Source organism: Oxyura jamaicensis, chromosome 1, assembly GCF_011077185.1.
Source record: "Oxyura jamaicensis isolate SHBP4307 breed ruddy duck chromosome 1, BPBGC_Ojam_1.0, whole genome shotgun sequence".
NCBI classification, from domain to species: domain Eukaryota; kingdom Metazoa; phylum Chordata; class Aves; order Anseriformes; family Anatidae; genus Oxyura; species Oxyura jamaicensis.
The window spans coordinates 112,871,453-112,887,408 of NC_048893.1; the positions used below are offsets into that span (position 1 = coordinate 112,871,453).

The 15,956-nt window shown below is 40.9% G+C and overlaps 1 protein-coding gene across 1 annotated transcript in view; it reads left to right on the forward strand.

Annotated features, from left to right (window-relative positions):
- ABCG1 (ATP binding cassette subfamily G member 1) overlaps positions 1–8,276 on the forward strand; it is a 52,393-nt gene extending 44,117 nt beyond the window's left edge. The window contains exons 11-15 of the mRNA XM_035315871.1: positions 1,358–1,526; positions 2,302–2,402; positions 2,862–3,020; positions 4,431–4,549; positions 6,032–8,276. Coding sequence (XP_035171762.1) covers positions 1,358–1,526; positions 2,302–2,402; positions 2,862–3,020; positions 4,431–4,549; positions 6,032–6,260 — 777 coding nt within the window. The 3' untranslated portion in view covers positions 6,261–8,276. The remainder of the gene's footprint in view (positions 1–1,357; positions 1,527–2,301; positions 2,403–2,861; positions 3,021–4,430; positions 4,550–6,031) is intronic.
- Positions 8,277–15,956: the final 7,680 nt, after the last annotated feature.

Genomic DNA, 15,956 nt, shown 5'->3' on the forward strand with positions numbered 1-15,956 from the left:
ATAAATACCCCCCTTCAGAATCCCCAAACCTGCACTTTTCACGCAAGTTCATTAAATGTTTTGGGTGGCTAGTCTACGTTAACAAAATTCAATGGGCGTGTTTTTTTTTTTTTCACTCAGGGAAGTTTTTCATATATCTAAGTAGCTGAGTTGTTTGTGAATTTAAGAGATGGGAGTACTTACATTGCCTGAATGATGTTACTGCTTTGAAAGATCCTCCAGATAGGGTTTTATCTTCATTAACAAGCATGAATTAAAGAGATGAGCTTCCTCAAATAGACCTTACATGCACACTTGTCCAAGGGACTCATGAGTATTCAGTATCATTGGCCCAGTGCTTTTCTAGATGTCAAATCTGCACTTTAATAAACCTGAAGAGGGTTTGTTGGCTGTTTTTTCTGTGGTTTGGAAGGTTTTCAGTGCTTTACATGACAGAGGAGAAAAGGCAATGTATGCATTAATGTATGCACTAATTTGACATACCTGTCCTTAAGAAAGGGGAAGGCCAGACAATATATGTGTTGGAACCCCAAAGCAGTTGAGCCACATGGAGCTCAACTGGAGTGAATTACTCTTGCAGCAGGATAAGCTTGGCTTCACTGAGCTCCAGATGCTGAAGCTATGCTGCTCTTGCCCCTCACCTAGGGAGGTATCCCTTCAGGACACTACCATTTGTATGTATCCCAGAGGTGTATAAATCCAAAACGTGGATCATACAAACCTCTCCTCATCTCCACCAAGGGGAAACTGTAGCTTATTTTCAGATGCATAGATGGAAGAACAACATTGTTTTTAAGATTTTTTTTTCATGCTCAACTGTAAAGACTTGCAGTTGTTCCATGGTTAATCGTCTTCTGTTTGTCCGTACTTCTTGTAGGAGTATTGTATTGCAGAGAAGACACAAAAGGCTTATTTATGCCAGATTATGTTAATTTGGTCTATATATGCCCCAAATAACTCTTCTGCCTCTCTCGCCAGTCTTTTCTGCTCAGGGACGTTTATCTTTTAGTCGGAGAGAAAGTCTGCTTCTCCTGATGAATGAGGGCCAATGGCTCAATGATAGTCTGACAGTAAGATTTCAGATTACAGAATTTGCAGTTTCTGCTTTTGTTTGCAGGAAGAAATTTTGTGCAGTAATAGCCTTGGGTCAGATTCATATTGGCAAGTTCATTACCCTAGGTTTCCCTTAGCTGAGGACCAGTATGCAAGTAGAAAATGAACATTTCTATATATGTTCTGGATATAATTATTACTTTTCCGCAAGCTGTATGTCTGATTTCAGTCATATTGCCATTATTTTTGAACTTAGACTTCCTGACCAGAGATATTTCTGTTTCTTCTGTTTCCTTGCTTGTAGGTCCTGACACATTTGCGTATCACCTCACACATTGGAATTGGTCTGCTCATTGGCTTGCTCTACTTAGGCATTGGCAATGAAGCTAAGAAAGTCCTCAGCAATTCCGGCTTCCTCTTTTTTTCAATGTTGTTTCTTATGTTTGCTGCGCTCATGCCAACTGTCCTTACATGTGAGTACCAGTCATACTGTGAATTAAAGGACAAGGAGATTGCAGCAGGTTGGGAGGGTGTTGTATCTGTTACATGTAAGATAACATTTGATTTGTGCTTCCACTTCTAAGACAGGTGTCGGGGTAAACCTGGCACGTACTAGCTGCTGTGTAGAAGCCAAAAGAGAGAGACTTCTCTCCACAGTTTTGCCAGTGTTTCTCAACCCTCACCGTCCAATGTTAAAATCCTGGACTGGCATTTCCCCTTTTCTTAAGGTGCCAGTGGATCTCTGCTTTGTCATGATCTTGTGGCTGATCTTAGAGAAACACTGATAATTTCTCTAGGACTTCTAAATCATGACTACTGCATGAAATCAGCATAATCTTGTGGTATCAGAAACAAACTTCTGCAGCATGGACTGCTCCATACTTCTTAGGGGAGTGCTGTTACTTTGTATTCCCTCTTGGACCAAAATGAATAACCAAGTCCCTTAAGCTTTGAAAATATTTTTACTTCAAAAAGCCTCTTTGAGGAAAGTTCAGATCATCTGAGTAACCTTGTGCATATTCTGAACGATGAGCAAGTCTCAGGGCTGACATACTACTTTTTGTAACAAATAATTGAAACTATTGATGGTCTGCCAAAGGCCTTAGAGTTCTAGTCTCACTGTGGGACTACAGCAGTTAAGGATTAGATATGGATTATGTTGTTATTATATTGTATTATTAGATACGTTATTATATGCAAGACTATTACACACTGACAACCTAGCTTACGAAACTGTATTCTCTGTAGTTCCTCTTGAGATGGGAGTATTTCTTAGAGAGCATCTGAACTACTGGTACAGCCTGAAAGCCTACTATCTTGCCAAAACGATGGCGGATGTTCCTTTTCAGGTATATGCTCTATTTTTCGATAAGAACCATTTAAGTTCATGGCAAGTCCACTTGCTGAGATCAGTAATAGTATTTTACCCATTCGAATGGTGGTGAAACTGTTCATATATGTGTGCTGAATCTTCAGTTCCAAATCAGAAGCACAACGATAATAGCGTGCCCAGACCTGACCCAATATTTTTTTGAATAAACACATTACCATCTGTGGTTTTGGGCAGAAGGGGAATCGTAAAGGACTGCAAGTGAATGGGATCTGCTTTCTAATACTGAAGTAGTATGATAAATATCCCAGTCTGTGGCAGACGCATTCATTCTCCTCAGCTGAATGCCATGCCTGTCATGTAACATGCAAAGCCTGAGAGCTCCGAGTTAACTGAAAATCATTACATTTTTATCTTATAGAGAGTGACAGTGAATGTTTGGCTTCAATGGACTAACTACAGGTGTATCTCCTTGCAGATCATGTTTCCTGTAGCGTACTGCAGCATCGTCTACTGGATGACTTCGCAGCCATCTGATGCACTCCGATTTGTCCTCTTTGCAGCCTTGGGAACCATGACATCCCTGGTGGCACAGTCACTAGGTCTCCTAATAGGCGCAGCCTCTACATCCCTCCAGGTACTAAAGGTGTTTTGTGACCTCTAAGAAATCCTGCAGTCTCCTAGTACTGACTGTTTACCATGACTGCTGCTTTGTCAACAAGACATTTATTAAGAGATGACAGGCAAAACATTTTCTTGGTCTGATAGAGCTATTTGATGCTTCTCGCTACCATCAACTTTAACAGCATGTACACCCACTGGATGCGAGGCTGTGAAGTTCCTTCCCCATCTGAATGGGGCTGTGCTTGCTTGAGTGGATTGTCACTTGCTATTTACCCCTGGCTGAGCCGGTCCTAAAAACTGCAGGACTGATGCATTTCTATGCATCTACAAAGTGGAGATAGGCCATGACAATCAGCAGCTCAGTATGGGGTTCTTCCATACAAGAAGGCTGCAGGAGGCAAGGTGGAAAAAAGGGTTGCCCAGAAACTAAAGCTCTGCAGAGGGAGGGCAGGAAGCAGCTGTTGGTTTGACTGCTGCACTGGAAGCTGGCCACTGTTCTGCTTCCTGGCAGGAAGGCTGGTGAAGTGATAATTCACAGCAGAACTGTTTTGTGGTGCCTGTGGTAATAGATGATATTGAGATTAATATGCGCTGATACTATAATTTTTCTGCAGTAGAAGTCTTGATTCCCTCTCTGTGCCACCCTCTGGAACCAAGCATAGCCCTGTGCTGTGACCCCTGTTCTTCTGCTCTTTCCAGAGATACTCATATGGCCCTTTGCCCTAGAGAAAATGTAGAGAGGAGAGGCTGGAGATGGGCCAAGATCTGTCTTCCCCACCAAAGCTACCCAACTGGAGACAATCCTTATGCTCTTCATCAAATTTTAGTACCAGTTGAAGCTTCCGTGGATGTGGGGTTAATGAGAAGGGAACTTTGTGTGCCTGCAGAGGGGAGTGAGTGAGGAAGAACAATATTTAGGAAGATGGGTCCCATACACAGGGTATGCAAGGGAATGCCAGTGCCCATCTTGCTCAGTAAATTCTTGGTGGGTTCAAGTGTCTCAAAGGACAGATCACAGCACAGCAGCGTGGTCAACTAGGAGCAAGGTTTGGGAAGAGGAGAGGGACCCCTTTTCCTCAACTAACTATCTAACCTCCCCGCTAAGAAGCCTAGTCCAAAAAAAAACAGTAATTTCTTGGTATTTGAAACTGATAATCTGGGGGAGTAGCGTTTTCAGAAGGACTTGAGTGGCATCACTCCTAACTGCCTAAGAGACTAGATTTTCACTGATGTATTTGGCTTGGCACGGAACAGAGGATTTCCATAAGGAAAGTGCTTTTAAAAAGACTGATTTTCTCAAATGAGGTCAGGACATCAGATGAAAGAGCAGTTTTTTGTTGTTGTTGTTTGTTTCTTTGTGTTTTGTTTGTTTTTCTTTTTCTGTCCCTCTTGGCAATAGACTGTCTGTTCCTTCTCTCCCTAGGTGGCCACTTTTGTGGGGCCAGTTACTGCCATCCCAGTGCTTCTGTTCTCTGGGTTTTTTGTCAGCTTTGATACCATCCCAACATACCTCCAGTGGATGTCCTACATTTCCTATGTCAGGTACTGCTAGGGAGGCCATTAACCTCCCATTTTGGAAATGCTGTTTGTTTTCTTTTGTTTACTTGGTTATTTTGGGTGCCAAGGAAATTATGTTCAGAGGATGTTTCTATACATGAATACGATGTAAATGAACATCACATTATCTCGACTTCATTTTATTTGTGTATGATGTGAAATAAACTGGAACATTCGCTACAGATCATCAGCCACAAGTCTATGTAAGGTCCATTAAATTCAATGGAATTACACAGCATTCAAATCTCCTTGGATTTTGGAACAGTGGATGTGTGAAATAATAGGAACAGTATGTCCAAATGAGAAATAGATGCCAGCACCTCATTTTGGAAGAAAATGTATAAGTCACAGCAGTATCCTAGGTGGACTTGTTGGATTAAGATTTGATTTCTTTAAATTTTGCAGTAGTACTGCCGTGAGAAACATGGAGTTTTTGTTATCTCTAATCTGAACTCTTAGAAGAAAACTCTGGAGATGGACATGTTTAGACCAGATACCTGAATGTTTATGGTTGAAATTCGACAAGATGATGATGGTGAATGGGTTTTCTTTGGAATGAAACAAAATGATTAGGAAGTACATGTTGCAGAAGGAGCTAAAATGTGTCCTTGTCAACAGTCCTTTGACCATCATTTTGTATATGCCTCATGTGCTTGCAGGACCACTTTAGTATGAGGAGACAGGCTCCTAGGTGGTTCTTCCTTTGCCCACCCCCCTTTTCCCCACCCTGCCTGAGCTGCACTATTACTAAGAAAACCCGAACTAAAATATCCTCTCATTTGGCAAGTGAGGTCTTACACAGAGACCTAACAGTGATTAAGAGACTACAGCCACTCCAAATCAATAGCTAGAATTCAAGCTGAGGCCTTTAGCCATTGTTGAGCCTGTGTGGGGTCTCCTGGAGCTGGTGGGAGCTCTCATAGGCGTGGGAACCATGATACTGTATCTGCTTGCAAAGTCAGATCCTAAGTGCACCTAGTCCTAGGGAGACGTGGGAACTGTGCAATACTAATTAGTGAAACTATGGTGAACAGAAAGTAAGAGAAGAGACATTCTAGATTGATGCCAGTTTTAATATATTCTGACTTCAAACCATAATTGTATCCCCGTTGCTTAGTTTTAAAAATGGAATTAATAATGTCACTTTTAAAAGCGGAGTTTCTGAGTGTGAGCTGAAATTAGTCTGCTTTGTATTTTAACATTTTACTTTTGAGAAATTGCACTATACACTAATGGGAAGCAGTTAAAGGCAAAACTTCTGTCGTTGTTCAATCTCATGTAAAATGCCAACAGCATGTTATTTGCTTGATGGTAACAGGGATAGAATTTACCTTGAGACGTGTCAGAACAATACTGAACCCCTCAGTGTTTCCAGCCAGCTCTCACAGAGAGTGTATTGCTGGTGGACTACTTCTAAACTGATCATCTACATTTTACTTTGTAATAATCCATCCTTCTTCTTTCCAGATACGGGTTCGAAGGAGTTATTCTCTCCATCTATGGACTGGATCGAGAAGACCTGCATTGTGACAAAGATGACACTTGCCATTTTCAAAAATCAGAGGCTATTCTGAGAGAACTGGATGTAGAAAATGCCAAACTTTACCTGGACTTCATCGTTCTTGGAATTTTCTTCATCTCTCTGCGCCTAATTGCCTATTTTGTTCTCAGATACAAAATCCGAGCAGAGAGGTAAAGGAAAAACAACTAAAATGATGCAGTAGGAAGATCTTTAGACATGCAATAGAGGGCTCTTGACATTGTCTCACTGTGGCAGGCCCGTCTCCAGTGCCCAGCTAGATGCTGTTATGACCTAGCCCATAGAGAACCACATTGGGATAGAGGACATATAGTGTTAAGCCAATCAGTCCAGCTGGGTTGGGTCATGTTTTTATTACACTTTCTAGCTTTAACTAGGAAGAAGAAATAGAAGGGAATTTTACAACACAGAGTATCAATACTGAGATAGTGTAACTGTAATAAAAAAACTGGTTGTAGGAAATTTCCTTATGAAAACCAATCATGCGACAAGGTAATGCTAGTCCTGGTAGCCAGAATTGTATGTCATTATAAGTGACAAGGTAATGAGATGCAAAATGGAGAATGCAAAGAAAATATGATTCTCTCATCTTTTTAAATTCAGAGTTTCATCTTTGCAGTTTTATATGTATTATTTTGCAATTATTTTCCACAGAACTACCCCTTCTGGCCAAAAGTCTGTAAATGTAATAATTAATAAGGAAAATATATCTTTTTAACATGGATACTTTTTAAAAACAACAAAAAAAAATCTAAAATTATTCAAGTCATTATTTTTGTTTCTGCCTAAATTTAGAATTTTGGTGCTTTACTTGTCGAGCTGGTCTCATATATGAAAATCTTAATGTTAGGAGGAAAAGGCAGATTCTGAGTCTGCATTGAACCTGTGGTCTGTATATGGAAGTAACAATAGATAGCACAGACATGTTCAAGCTACTGCTGAATGATTGAAAATATGTTCTTTTGCAGTGTCTTTTAAATCCTAAATGTTTGTCGTATTGAAAATACTGACTCTGCTCATTATCTGTTTGATCTACCTCTTGTGAATGAAAAGATCAAAGTACTCCAATGCTCATTTTTTTCTTAAATTATGAAAGCAGAATCTATCCCTAAAGCCTGAGCAAGATCTATCCGCAGCTCAAAGCTTGGGACATTGTGTTAAACCACTAGTGACTGCCTCCTGTGGCAGCATTTAAAATACCTGTAACACTCTATGTGTAGGAGTCTCCACAAAATATGCAAAGGACCTTGTAATATTGCAGGGTTAATTATACCAAGCAGCTTTGATCTCATCCCGAAGTCTACATGTGTGACATGGGAATTAACACCAGTGAAACCATTGCAAGAGGCATGCATTTCTTCTGCATATCTCACCTTTGTAAACTTGCTGGCAGGAGTTCTGACTCCAAGTCAATGTGACTTTTGTCACTGATTTTCCTGAGTTTGGATTGGCAACCCAGAATGACAGCATGGGACCAGTGCCCATGTTGGACACCCTGGTAAACTTCTGTGTGAGTTCTCCTACCTTCTGCAGTTACTGTGTGTTTTACCTTAGTGTCACAGACATCCGGGCCAGACCTACTCATTCTATAAATGCATTATTCCTATCGGGACACTGAGGTCTTGTAGGTTGGAAGCAGCTCAGTGACAGCAAACCACTCAGGAGCTCAGCAACTCGTGACAGAGTAGTTGAAGACCTTGTGCATCTGCTGGTCACCAGCAGTCACAGCTCACACAGTCGGGTTTTGAGGACTCCATGACCACACCTATATTAGTAAACTAAATAGTTCCAGGGCCTGGTCTCTGTTCTTTAGGCTAGTTTTCACAGCCTGCCTTTGTCTGTCCTGTTAATACTCAGACAGCTGGGGCTACCAGGAACAATCCCTGCACTGTACTAACTTTTAAACAGTGCTGAAACACCATCTGGAAAAGCTCAGGTTGTGCTGAGCTGCAGCTCTGCCACTTAGCAGTGAAGACAGTTGTTTTCGTGGCCCGTGCCCAGGCTCTATTTTATTTGCTGGTACAGACACAGACCGTGCGTATCTATTAAGCTCAGAATGCTTGAATTAAGCCAGTCTTCTAGACTGAAGTCAGGTCACACGTGTTAGGAAGGTCAGATGAACTTTCCCTGGAAATATGTTGACCTGGGAAAATAGGGTCAATCTTTACTGTAGAAGAAAAAAAGCAAACTCCTTGTCCAACCTCTCTGCATGTTTTTGTTGCTGTTTTTTCACATAATATCCCTGAAGCCAGTAAAGCTTCTATACAGCTCCACAGCTTTTCCAGGTATATTAACAATCAGGTATGGGCCTACATGGCTGTCAGATAGGAGAAATTAAGAACTTTGACTATTCTAGGTAATAATATTCAGAACTGTGAACAGTTTTTAAACAAGTCACAAATCCCTTTTTCCCCTGAAATCCCTTGGCACAATATGCCTTGATTATTGTAAGGCTCTCAAAATATTTGTGAGTATTTCTGGCAGTTGCTGTTTGCAAACAGATACAAGACTGTGTTTGCCAGATTACTCTTTAGTTGCACGCTGCTGGTCCAGCTGCGAGCTAGCTGAGTATGAAAGTGTGCAACATCCACAGCGTTAAATAAATTCAGGGTTTGATTTGCATTTATCAACACCACTTACCAAATAGCACACTGAGGGTCTCTTGAAACTTACCAAGTGAAATAACTTTGCTGATAAAACTGGTACTTCACCAGTCTCAGCTTAGACAAGGACATTGCTGTCTCCTCCCACCCAGACCAATTTAGCAGTAGGAGCTCTTTGGATACGGTCTTGTTATCGGTGCCTGTTCCTGTGCTTGTAGACTTATTTTACCTCTTTAGTCTGCAACATACCTTCCTGTACTGTAAGTTTGTATTGCGTTTCAGTAGCCAAAAGTCTGGTCCCCCATGGGTGTTCCTAAGAAAATGCATGCTTTGGACTATTTTTGGTCATTCCTTTTTAATTAGATGTGCTTCTTCCCAGCCATCTGCTGGCAGAATTTAGCTGAGAGTTACTATTCTAGGGAACACTTTCAGACTGTAGTATCCCAGTAGGGAAATAAATGAATTCTCTCGAAGCCAACACTACACACAAATGAGATAATTATTCTTTCCCTCCTTAGTGCTAAAATTAAATGGTGTCTCTTTTGCTGATACTGTGGGACAGAAGTATTTGAAGTCCATCCCAGTTATATTTTTGTATGCTGCAAAATCTTTTAACACAGGCTCAGCTTGGCCTTTCTCCCTTTATGTGGAAATAAGTTCTAGCAGGCTAGTATTGAACGCTTTCCCATGTTAGTGGACTGAGCTTGCATGTGCTGTGGTGTAAGCAAGCTCATTGCCAATCTCTGGAGTCTTCGTGCTGAGACAGAATGAGGCCAGCAGGATTCTGAAGACTTCAAAACCTCATTTTATATAGCCATATATAAGTAGCCATAAACTGGTTGAAATCAATGCCATTATCACCATTCAAACCAGTCACAATCTGTCTAAAAATTGCACAAGAGGCACAAAAGTTTTCTGAAGTTCCCTTGAAGACTGAATGTGGGATTTCTGTTGTGATGAGTAGAAGACGGGCATTCTTTTGGCTTCCTTGTTTCATTTTGACTTATTTTGTTCCTTTTGCTTTGGTTATAATGTGCACCAATTAACACTTTATGTGCTTCTTTTTTTTTTTTTTTTTTTTTTTTTGGCAGAAAGTTGCATATAATATGAAAAACCCTGAAAGATTTTAGGAGGAATTACTTTTACTTACAATTAAATAAAAGATTTGGAAAGTAGTCTGTACTCATAAGAAATTCAGTAAAATTCATCTTTAAGGATCAAAGGGAGTAACTAAAATACCTGGTGGTGAATTCCTGTTCAGTTCTTAATATTTGGAGCCCCAAGTATTTATTTTATCATTACAGTAGAGGAATATATGTGCACGTTAAAGAAAGAGAGATGGTATAGATGTAAGATAGTGAACACTTGAGTCCAGACACTGGATGTATCAGAGAGCTGGCATTTCGATCTACTCTTTTGAACAACAAATTTCTTTTGAGGGGCGGAAGAGAAGGAAAATCAAGCAGAGAGATGAGTCTATATTTTCCTGCGTATTTACTGTTGTTTTGCATAATTGCTTTTGTGTAATTTTGGTAAGGAAAAAGATGTATTTTTTTCTTCAGCACCAGAAATGCCAATCCAGAACTGCTTTGCATACTAAACATGCCAGTGTTTATTTGTACTTCCCAAAATAAGCAGGAAGGGTTCTTTTTTCAGCATTAACTTTTAACTGAAATGCAGATTTGTTCTTTTTCCTGCTGCTCTGCGATGATTACCTTAGGAACAATAAAAAAAGGGCAGAGGGAGGGACTTAATGGGCAATGAATTCCCGAACAGAGATCCTTGGAAAATGGGTGCAAGAAGGGTGCAGATGGCATGTCTGCCTCATCCACATTGCCTCTGCTCACTGAGCTGTAGGTCAGCCCCACTTGGTGGCTCAGTGGGAAGACGGTGACGTGGACTTGTCCTGCCTAATGCAAGAGAGCCCCCCATTAAAGGTTGGACTAGATGATCTTAGAGGTCTTTTCCAACCTAAATGATTCTGTGATTCGAAGAGCAAGGATATTAGAAAACATCACGGCTGGTTTTGGCACCAGCTGACCTCAGGCTCCACCAGAGCAGGTTGAGTGTGGTAGATAATCAGGCTGCATCTCAGTGGTAGCTGCAGAGATATTGTCCCACAGGTTGTTTTTCCTTTTTGTGTGTGTCCATTTTCCTACCAGAACACCCTGAAAGGGTGCGATTGCTCAGGAACTACTTCCCTTTTGTTCTGTATGGAAACCATTAGCGATGTCTGATAATCACAAAGGCATTTTGAAAAGCTGTTGGGAACTAGAAGTAAGCAGAAGATAATGCTGTGCCATGTCCTTTGTAACAGTTTGTGACAGGCTGAGCCCATGGCACAGGTCCTACGAATTGTACCACACCACACTAGTGAGTGTATAAATTAAGTGCGAGGTCTCACTGAAGTTAATCACGGGCTTTGCTATTCCTGGACAGGGGCAGTAGCATTTTCAGGGATCAACTCCTACTGTCCTGTTCCTGGATACCTGTTCTCATAATATAGAGATTGTTCTCTTGGATCCCACCGAATGTTTTTTTATAACCCGGATGCGTATTACAAGTCCAGAAGTTACAGGCTGAGCCTGCAAGCATCACAACTTTGCTTTTAATTGTGTGTATGTTAGCATACTTCTGTTTCTGTTCACATTTCATACAGATTTTGCAAAAGAGTAATGGTACCTTAGAGCATGAAACCTAGCTTCAGTGTTTTTATTATTTTGAAATCTTATAACGAACCATAGCTTTACACAGATGTCAGTTGTAGAAGCTTCTTTTAAGAGAGTTAGATTTCTATTGAGACAAATTGCAAGAACTGTAAAAGGATGACCAGTCAAAATATGTATCCTTTTGCAAAAGAAATTGCCGTGACTCAGCCTACCAGTCTGCATTCTGTACATAGTTTATGCCTTCAAGGTACATCACGATTTTATTGATCCGTTCTCTTTCTTGGGGTTTCTGTACAGCTCTGGCCATGCAAAACATTTGCTCGTGTCCTTCTAGCTAGTGACTTGTTGTTGTCCACATGGGTGGTTAAAATGAGCTTCTTGGGACCAGTGCAAAGGAGTTTGAGGTGAAGCACTGACTTTTTAGTGTTCTTTGAGCTACTGAATACCTCGTGGTCTGGTTCTGAGGGTGTGCTTCCCGCCAGTCTTTCAAGAAGAACAAAATCTAAAATGTCTTTTTAAGCAGATTGTAAGATGACATGGAAATCTTTACTGTTAATGTTGATTTTTTTTTTTAACTTCAGTGACATCTGTGATGTCTTTCTTCTTACCCCATTTTAACTTATTTTCGTAACCCGTTTAGCCTAATTGTTACACAAACTTCTTCCTCTTCCTTTAAAAAGCAGCTTTCCCGCCGCACAAAGTTGTTGAACAATTTTTAAAAATATCGAACAAATGCTCCTAAGTTGCAGTATAAATACATGAAATGTAAGGAAAAAGGTTATGTGATACATCTAAAAAGAAAACAAGTTCTGCAGTGTAGCCAAACCCTTATGTATGTCAGTAAGCCTTGTGAAATACTTTATCTGAGTCAGTTGACCTTATTGTGAGATACTACCCTTGAATCTGTAATTGAATTATTTAACATTTGTTCTTTTGTTTTTGAAGCAAGAGTCAATGCAAGTATCATTCTAAATCAGCGTGCTGAAGTGTGCATATTCTGTATATCGAATGTCATTGTTGTCTCTTTTTTCTGTAATGCATTTGCATTACTATGAATCAATTTTATTACGCTTCTCTAGAGACTTTTGCTGCCTGCACGCTGTGAAATATTTGCACTGTTGTAGATATATATATACATATATGTAATTATATTATGTAAACCATGTCTTTTTCAGGTTGCTTGTTACCTTTGTAGTTAACGCTTACTGGTACAGTGGACCTGAGTAAAAATGTGGGATGTGGGGCATTCTGATGATATATGACAATAATGGAGAAATCTTTGTATATTTCTGTATACTTAAGACCCGTAAGAGATTTGTATGTGCATTATTTTCCAAACTAGGGCTTTGTTTTCTGAGAATAGAGACATTTATGATAATGTAACAAAAAAAAAATCAAATAAAGTGTTATTATTTTCAGACAGATGCCGTTGTCCCTGTTCTCTCTCAAAGGGAAGTGGCAGCTGCAGTGGTAGAGGCATTTTCACTGACTGCCCCTGGCAGTCAGCAAGGACAACTAATTGCTTCTTTTAGATGTGGTTTCAGGTAACTCCAATACAGATAGGTTACAGATATAACTCGTAAAAATTCCTCGTAACATAGGTGTAGTCACATTGGCTCAATGCAAGGATCTGTATTGCCCAGTGCTTGACAGTGGACCACAGCACCACACAGGGAAGAGTGTAAGAACAGGGTAAGCATCAAGAGGTGCTTGCCTGCCAATTCAAAGACTACCAGACATGGGGATTTTCTTTGTATTTTCTTGCCTTTGATGTATTTTTCTTTCATGGACTTGTCTAGTTGCTGCTTGAGTCTCCTGTTGACCATGCTAGCTGCAAGTTTCAGCAGAGGTTTCCCCATGCTCTTACATTACAGGAAGAAGTGAATGATCATTCCCTGTCTACCTTCTGCTCAGTACTCTGGAACTTACAGATTTCCTCCTCCCTTGTTCCCAGAGAAGGGAAACCATGTATTATTCTGCCAGTCCCACCCATCCATTTCCCAGTTTACCAGGCACCATTTTCCCTTGTTCAGCCACAACACCCGTGCTATGTTCTCCAGCAGCCTCCTGTGCATTTCCATCATGTTGTACATCATGAAAGGTCTCTTCAACTCGTTTGGCAGGGTGGCTTTCCATGCTACTAAGTTGTCCTTGTGCCACCCCTCTTGCCTGCCACAGCAACAAAATCAGCTGTATTTCTCACCACAGTGCAAGGCTAACAGCCATAACTTCCACAAGTTGGTTAAGTGTCCAGCCAACATGAGCAGTGATGCTCAAAGGATAAACTCCCCAGAGGATGCAATAGGACTGCATTTTCAAAACTAAGAGCAAGGCAGTTTTCTATTGATAATAGGGGTCATACATGTTTTACAGACCTGCAAAAAATGCTGTACTGAAGATATCATGGTCCCCAAAACTAGATGCCTCCCCATGCCAACTCTCCATAGATCAGACAAGGAAAAGGAGGAACAGGACTCTTCTGTAGCCCGATTGGCATCTTCACTCACTTTTATTGTCTTATATTACAGTTAATGCCACGAAATAAGCCAGCCATGAACTTCTCATTATCAACTGTACAAAAATTAATATACCTCACACGCAATTACCATCCACTCTGTTCTCTAAATGGTGTCATAAAATACAGAGCATTTCAAAATAAAGAACACTTGATGTTGCATTTTCCCATAGCTATCAATTTAAAAACTTGTCCATAATGCAGGATGGGAAACAATTTAAAAACTTGTCCGTAACACAGGATGGGAAGCACTGGAAAGACAAGGAAGCTGCTACAATAAGAATGATCCTTTCTTTCAGCGTGGAAGGATGCGAGGATGTGTGCAGTGCCCAGGTGCACGATGAGCAGCTGTCATGCTGCCAGTTACCAGCACTGGGGTTTATCTTAGGAAAGGCATGATAAAGGGCTTGGCTGGGAATTCCCACCTCTGTGGCAGAAAAGCTGCCAAGAGCAGCATGAGCACTAGTTGCATTTTTTATTATTAATTTCATAGCCTCATTTGTTTTCCCTTTTTTCTTCTTCTTCTTTTTTTTTTTTTAAATTTGTTTTATTTTATTTTTTGTGCCTTGATTTTTTCAAGAAGATCTGCAAAATTTTTATGCCAAGTCAACTTCGTGCCATAGTGTTGCTAGGTACCTGACATTGCAGTTTTGTGCCAGTCCTTCATCTCTTCCTCAAATGGAAAATATTAACAGAATGTGAATTTGAAACGTTATCAAATTGTGACTTTGGAACACAGTGGCATTGTTTTTCCCCTAGCACCTAGTCATTGCCTTGTCCCACCACCATACTGGGGCCAGCTTGTCTTCTCTGCTAAGCAGGTAGAATGAAGCTCCACCTGTTCTGGCAACTCCTTGCTCATTCCTCCATATCCTTACAGTCAGATGTTAAAAACGTTTCATAGCTTTATCAAAAGCCTTACAGGTGATTTTGGCCTCTTTCCCATGGTACGATCAGAAAGTAGCTCCGAAGTTGTTATAGAAGAAACAGAAGTGAATCAAAGCTTGGGATTTTGCTGCTGCTGTTTGCTGAGAGCTGTATGTTGTCGTGGCAATGTCCCCCTTGGGTGCAGTGTAATGCCAAGTCTGAGGAAGGGGAGGAAGCAGGGAAAATCCCATTTCATGGTAGTGAGGATCATGGGGCCTTTGGAGAGCTTGGTCAGGTTTAAATTCTCAGGTTCAGCTTCCATGAAGCTTCCTCAAAACACAATAGACCAAAATCATCCAAACGATGGTAGCTGCTTCAAACCACCACCATTTTACCATTCTCTAGCAGGAGGAGACAACCAAACAGCATCCTCTTCTAGAGCATTGGTGAGTGCTTCTGTATTTAAACCAAGTATTATGCAATGCAACACACCTGTTTTTAAGCAAAGTCTATCTATTCGACAAATTGTCTCCTACTGCTGAGCACGTTTGCAGTCTCCTCCTCCCATCATGTACCTGGTGGTGTGTACAGGAGCAGGGACCACACGTGCTGCAGCAGGCTGTTGGGCACTGCTGTTTCATTTACTGACACTGGCAGCTTTCAAATGTTTTAGGTTTGGATGGGGAAGAAATAGGCTACAGTTCAATAGGGGACTCTTCTGCCCAAAGAGGCAGAGAGCTGCTCTTGCCTGAACTTTGTTCATAAGAAAGGTTTTGAAACCTGCACCTCTGAGCAGCGAATCCCCCTCTTTGTACCTGGCCTGGCAGCAAGGGCAACCTCCTGGAGACTGAGTCTGGGTCTTGATAACATCATTTTTCCTGGGTTTAACACAATCAGATGTACTTCTTGGGTCTTACCTTCTTTCCAAGCTGCTTGAGAGCATCATGGTCAAGTTTTCAGGCTCTCCTCTGCGACCAGGAGTCTTGAAATTCACTTGAAAACATGGTCCAAGTGTCCCTTATATTTACTGAACCCCAGGGATGAAACTTTTGGAAAGTAGTTCATTGAGACTTGTGGCAGAACTGCATGTGATTTAGCTGCTCTCAACAGGAACATTTCAGTTTCTGTATCTGTTTTCACTTTGGCTTAGCACCTTGCCTGAAATCTTCCTTTTGAATGGGAGCTTTGCCAGAGGAGG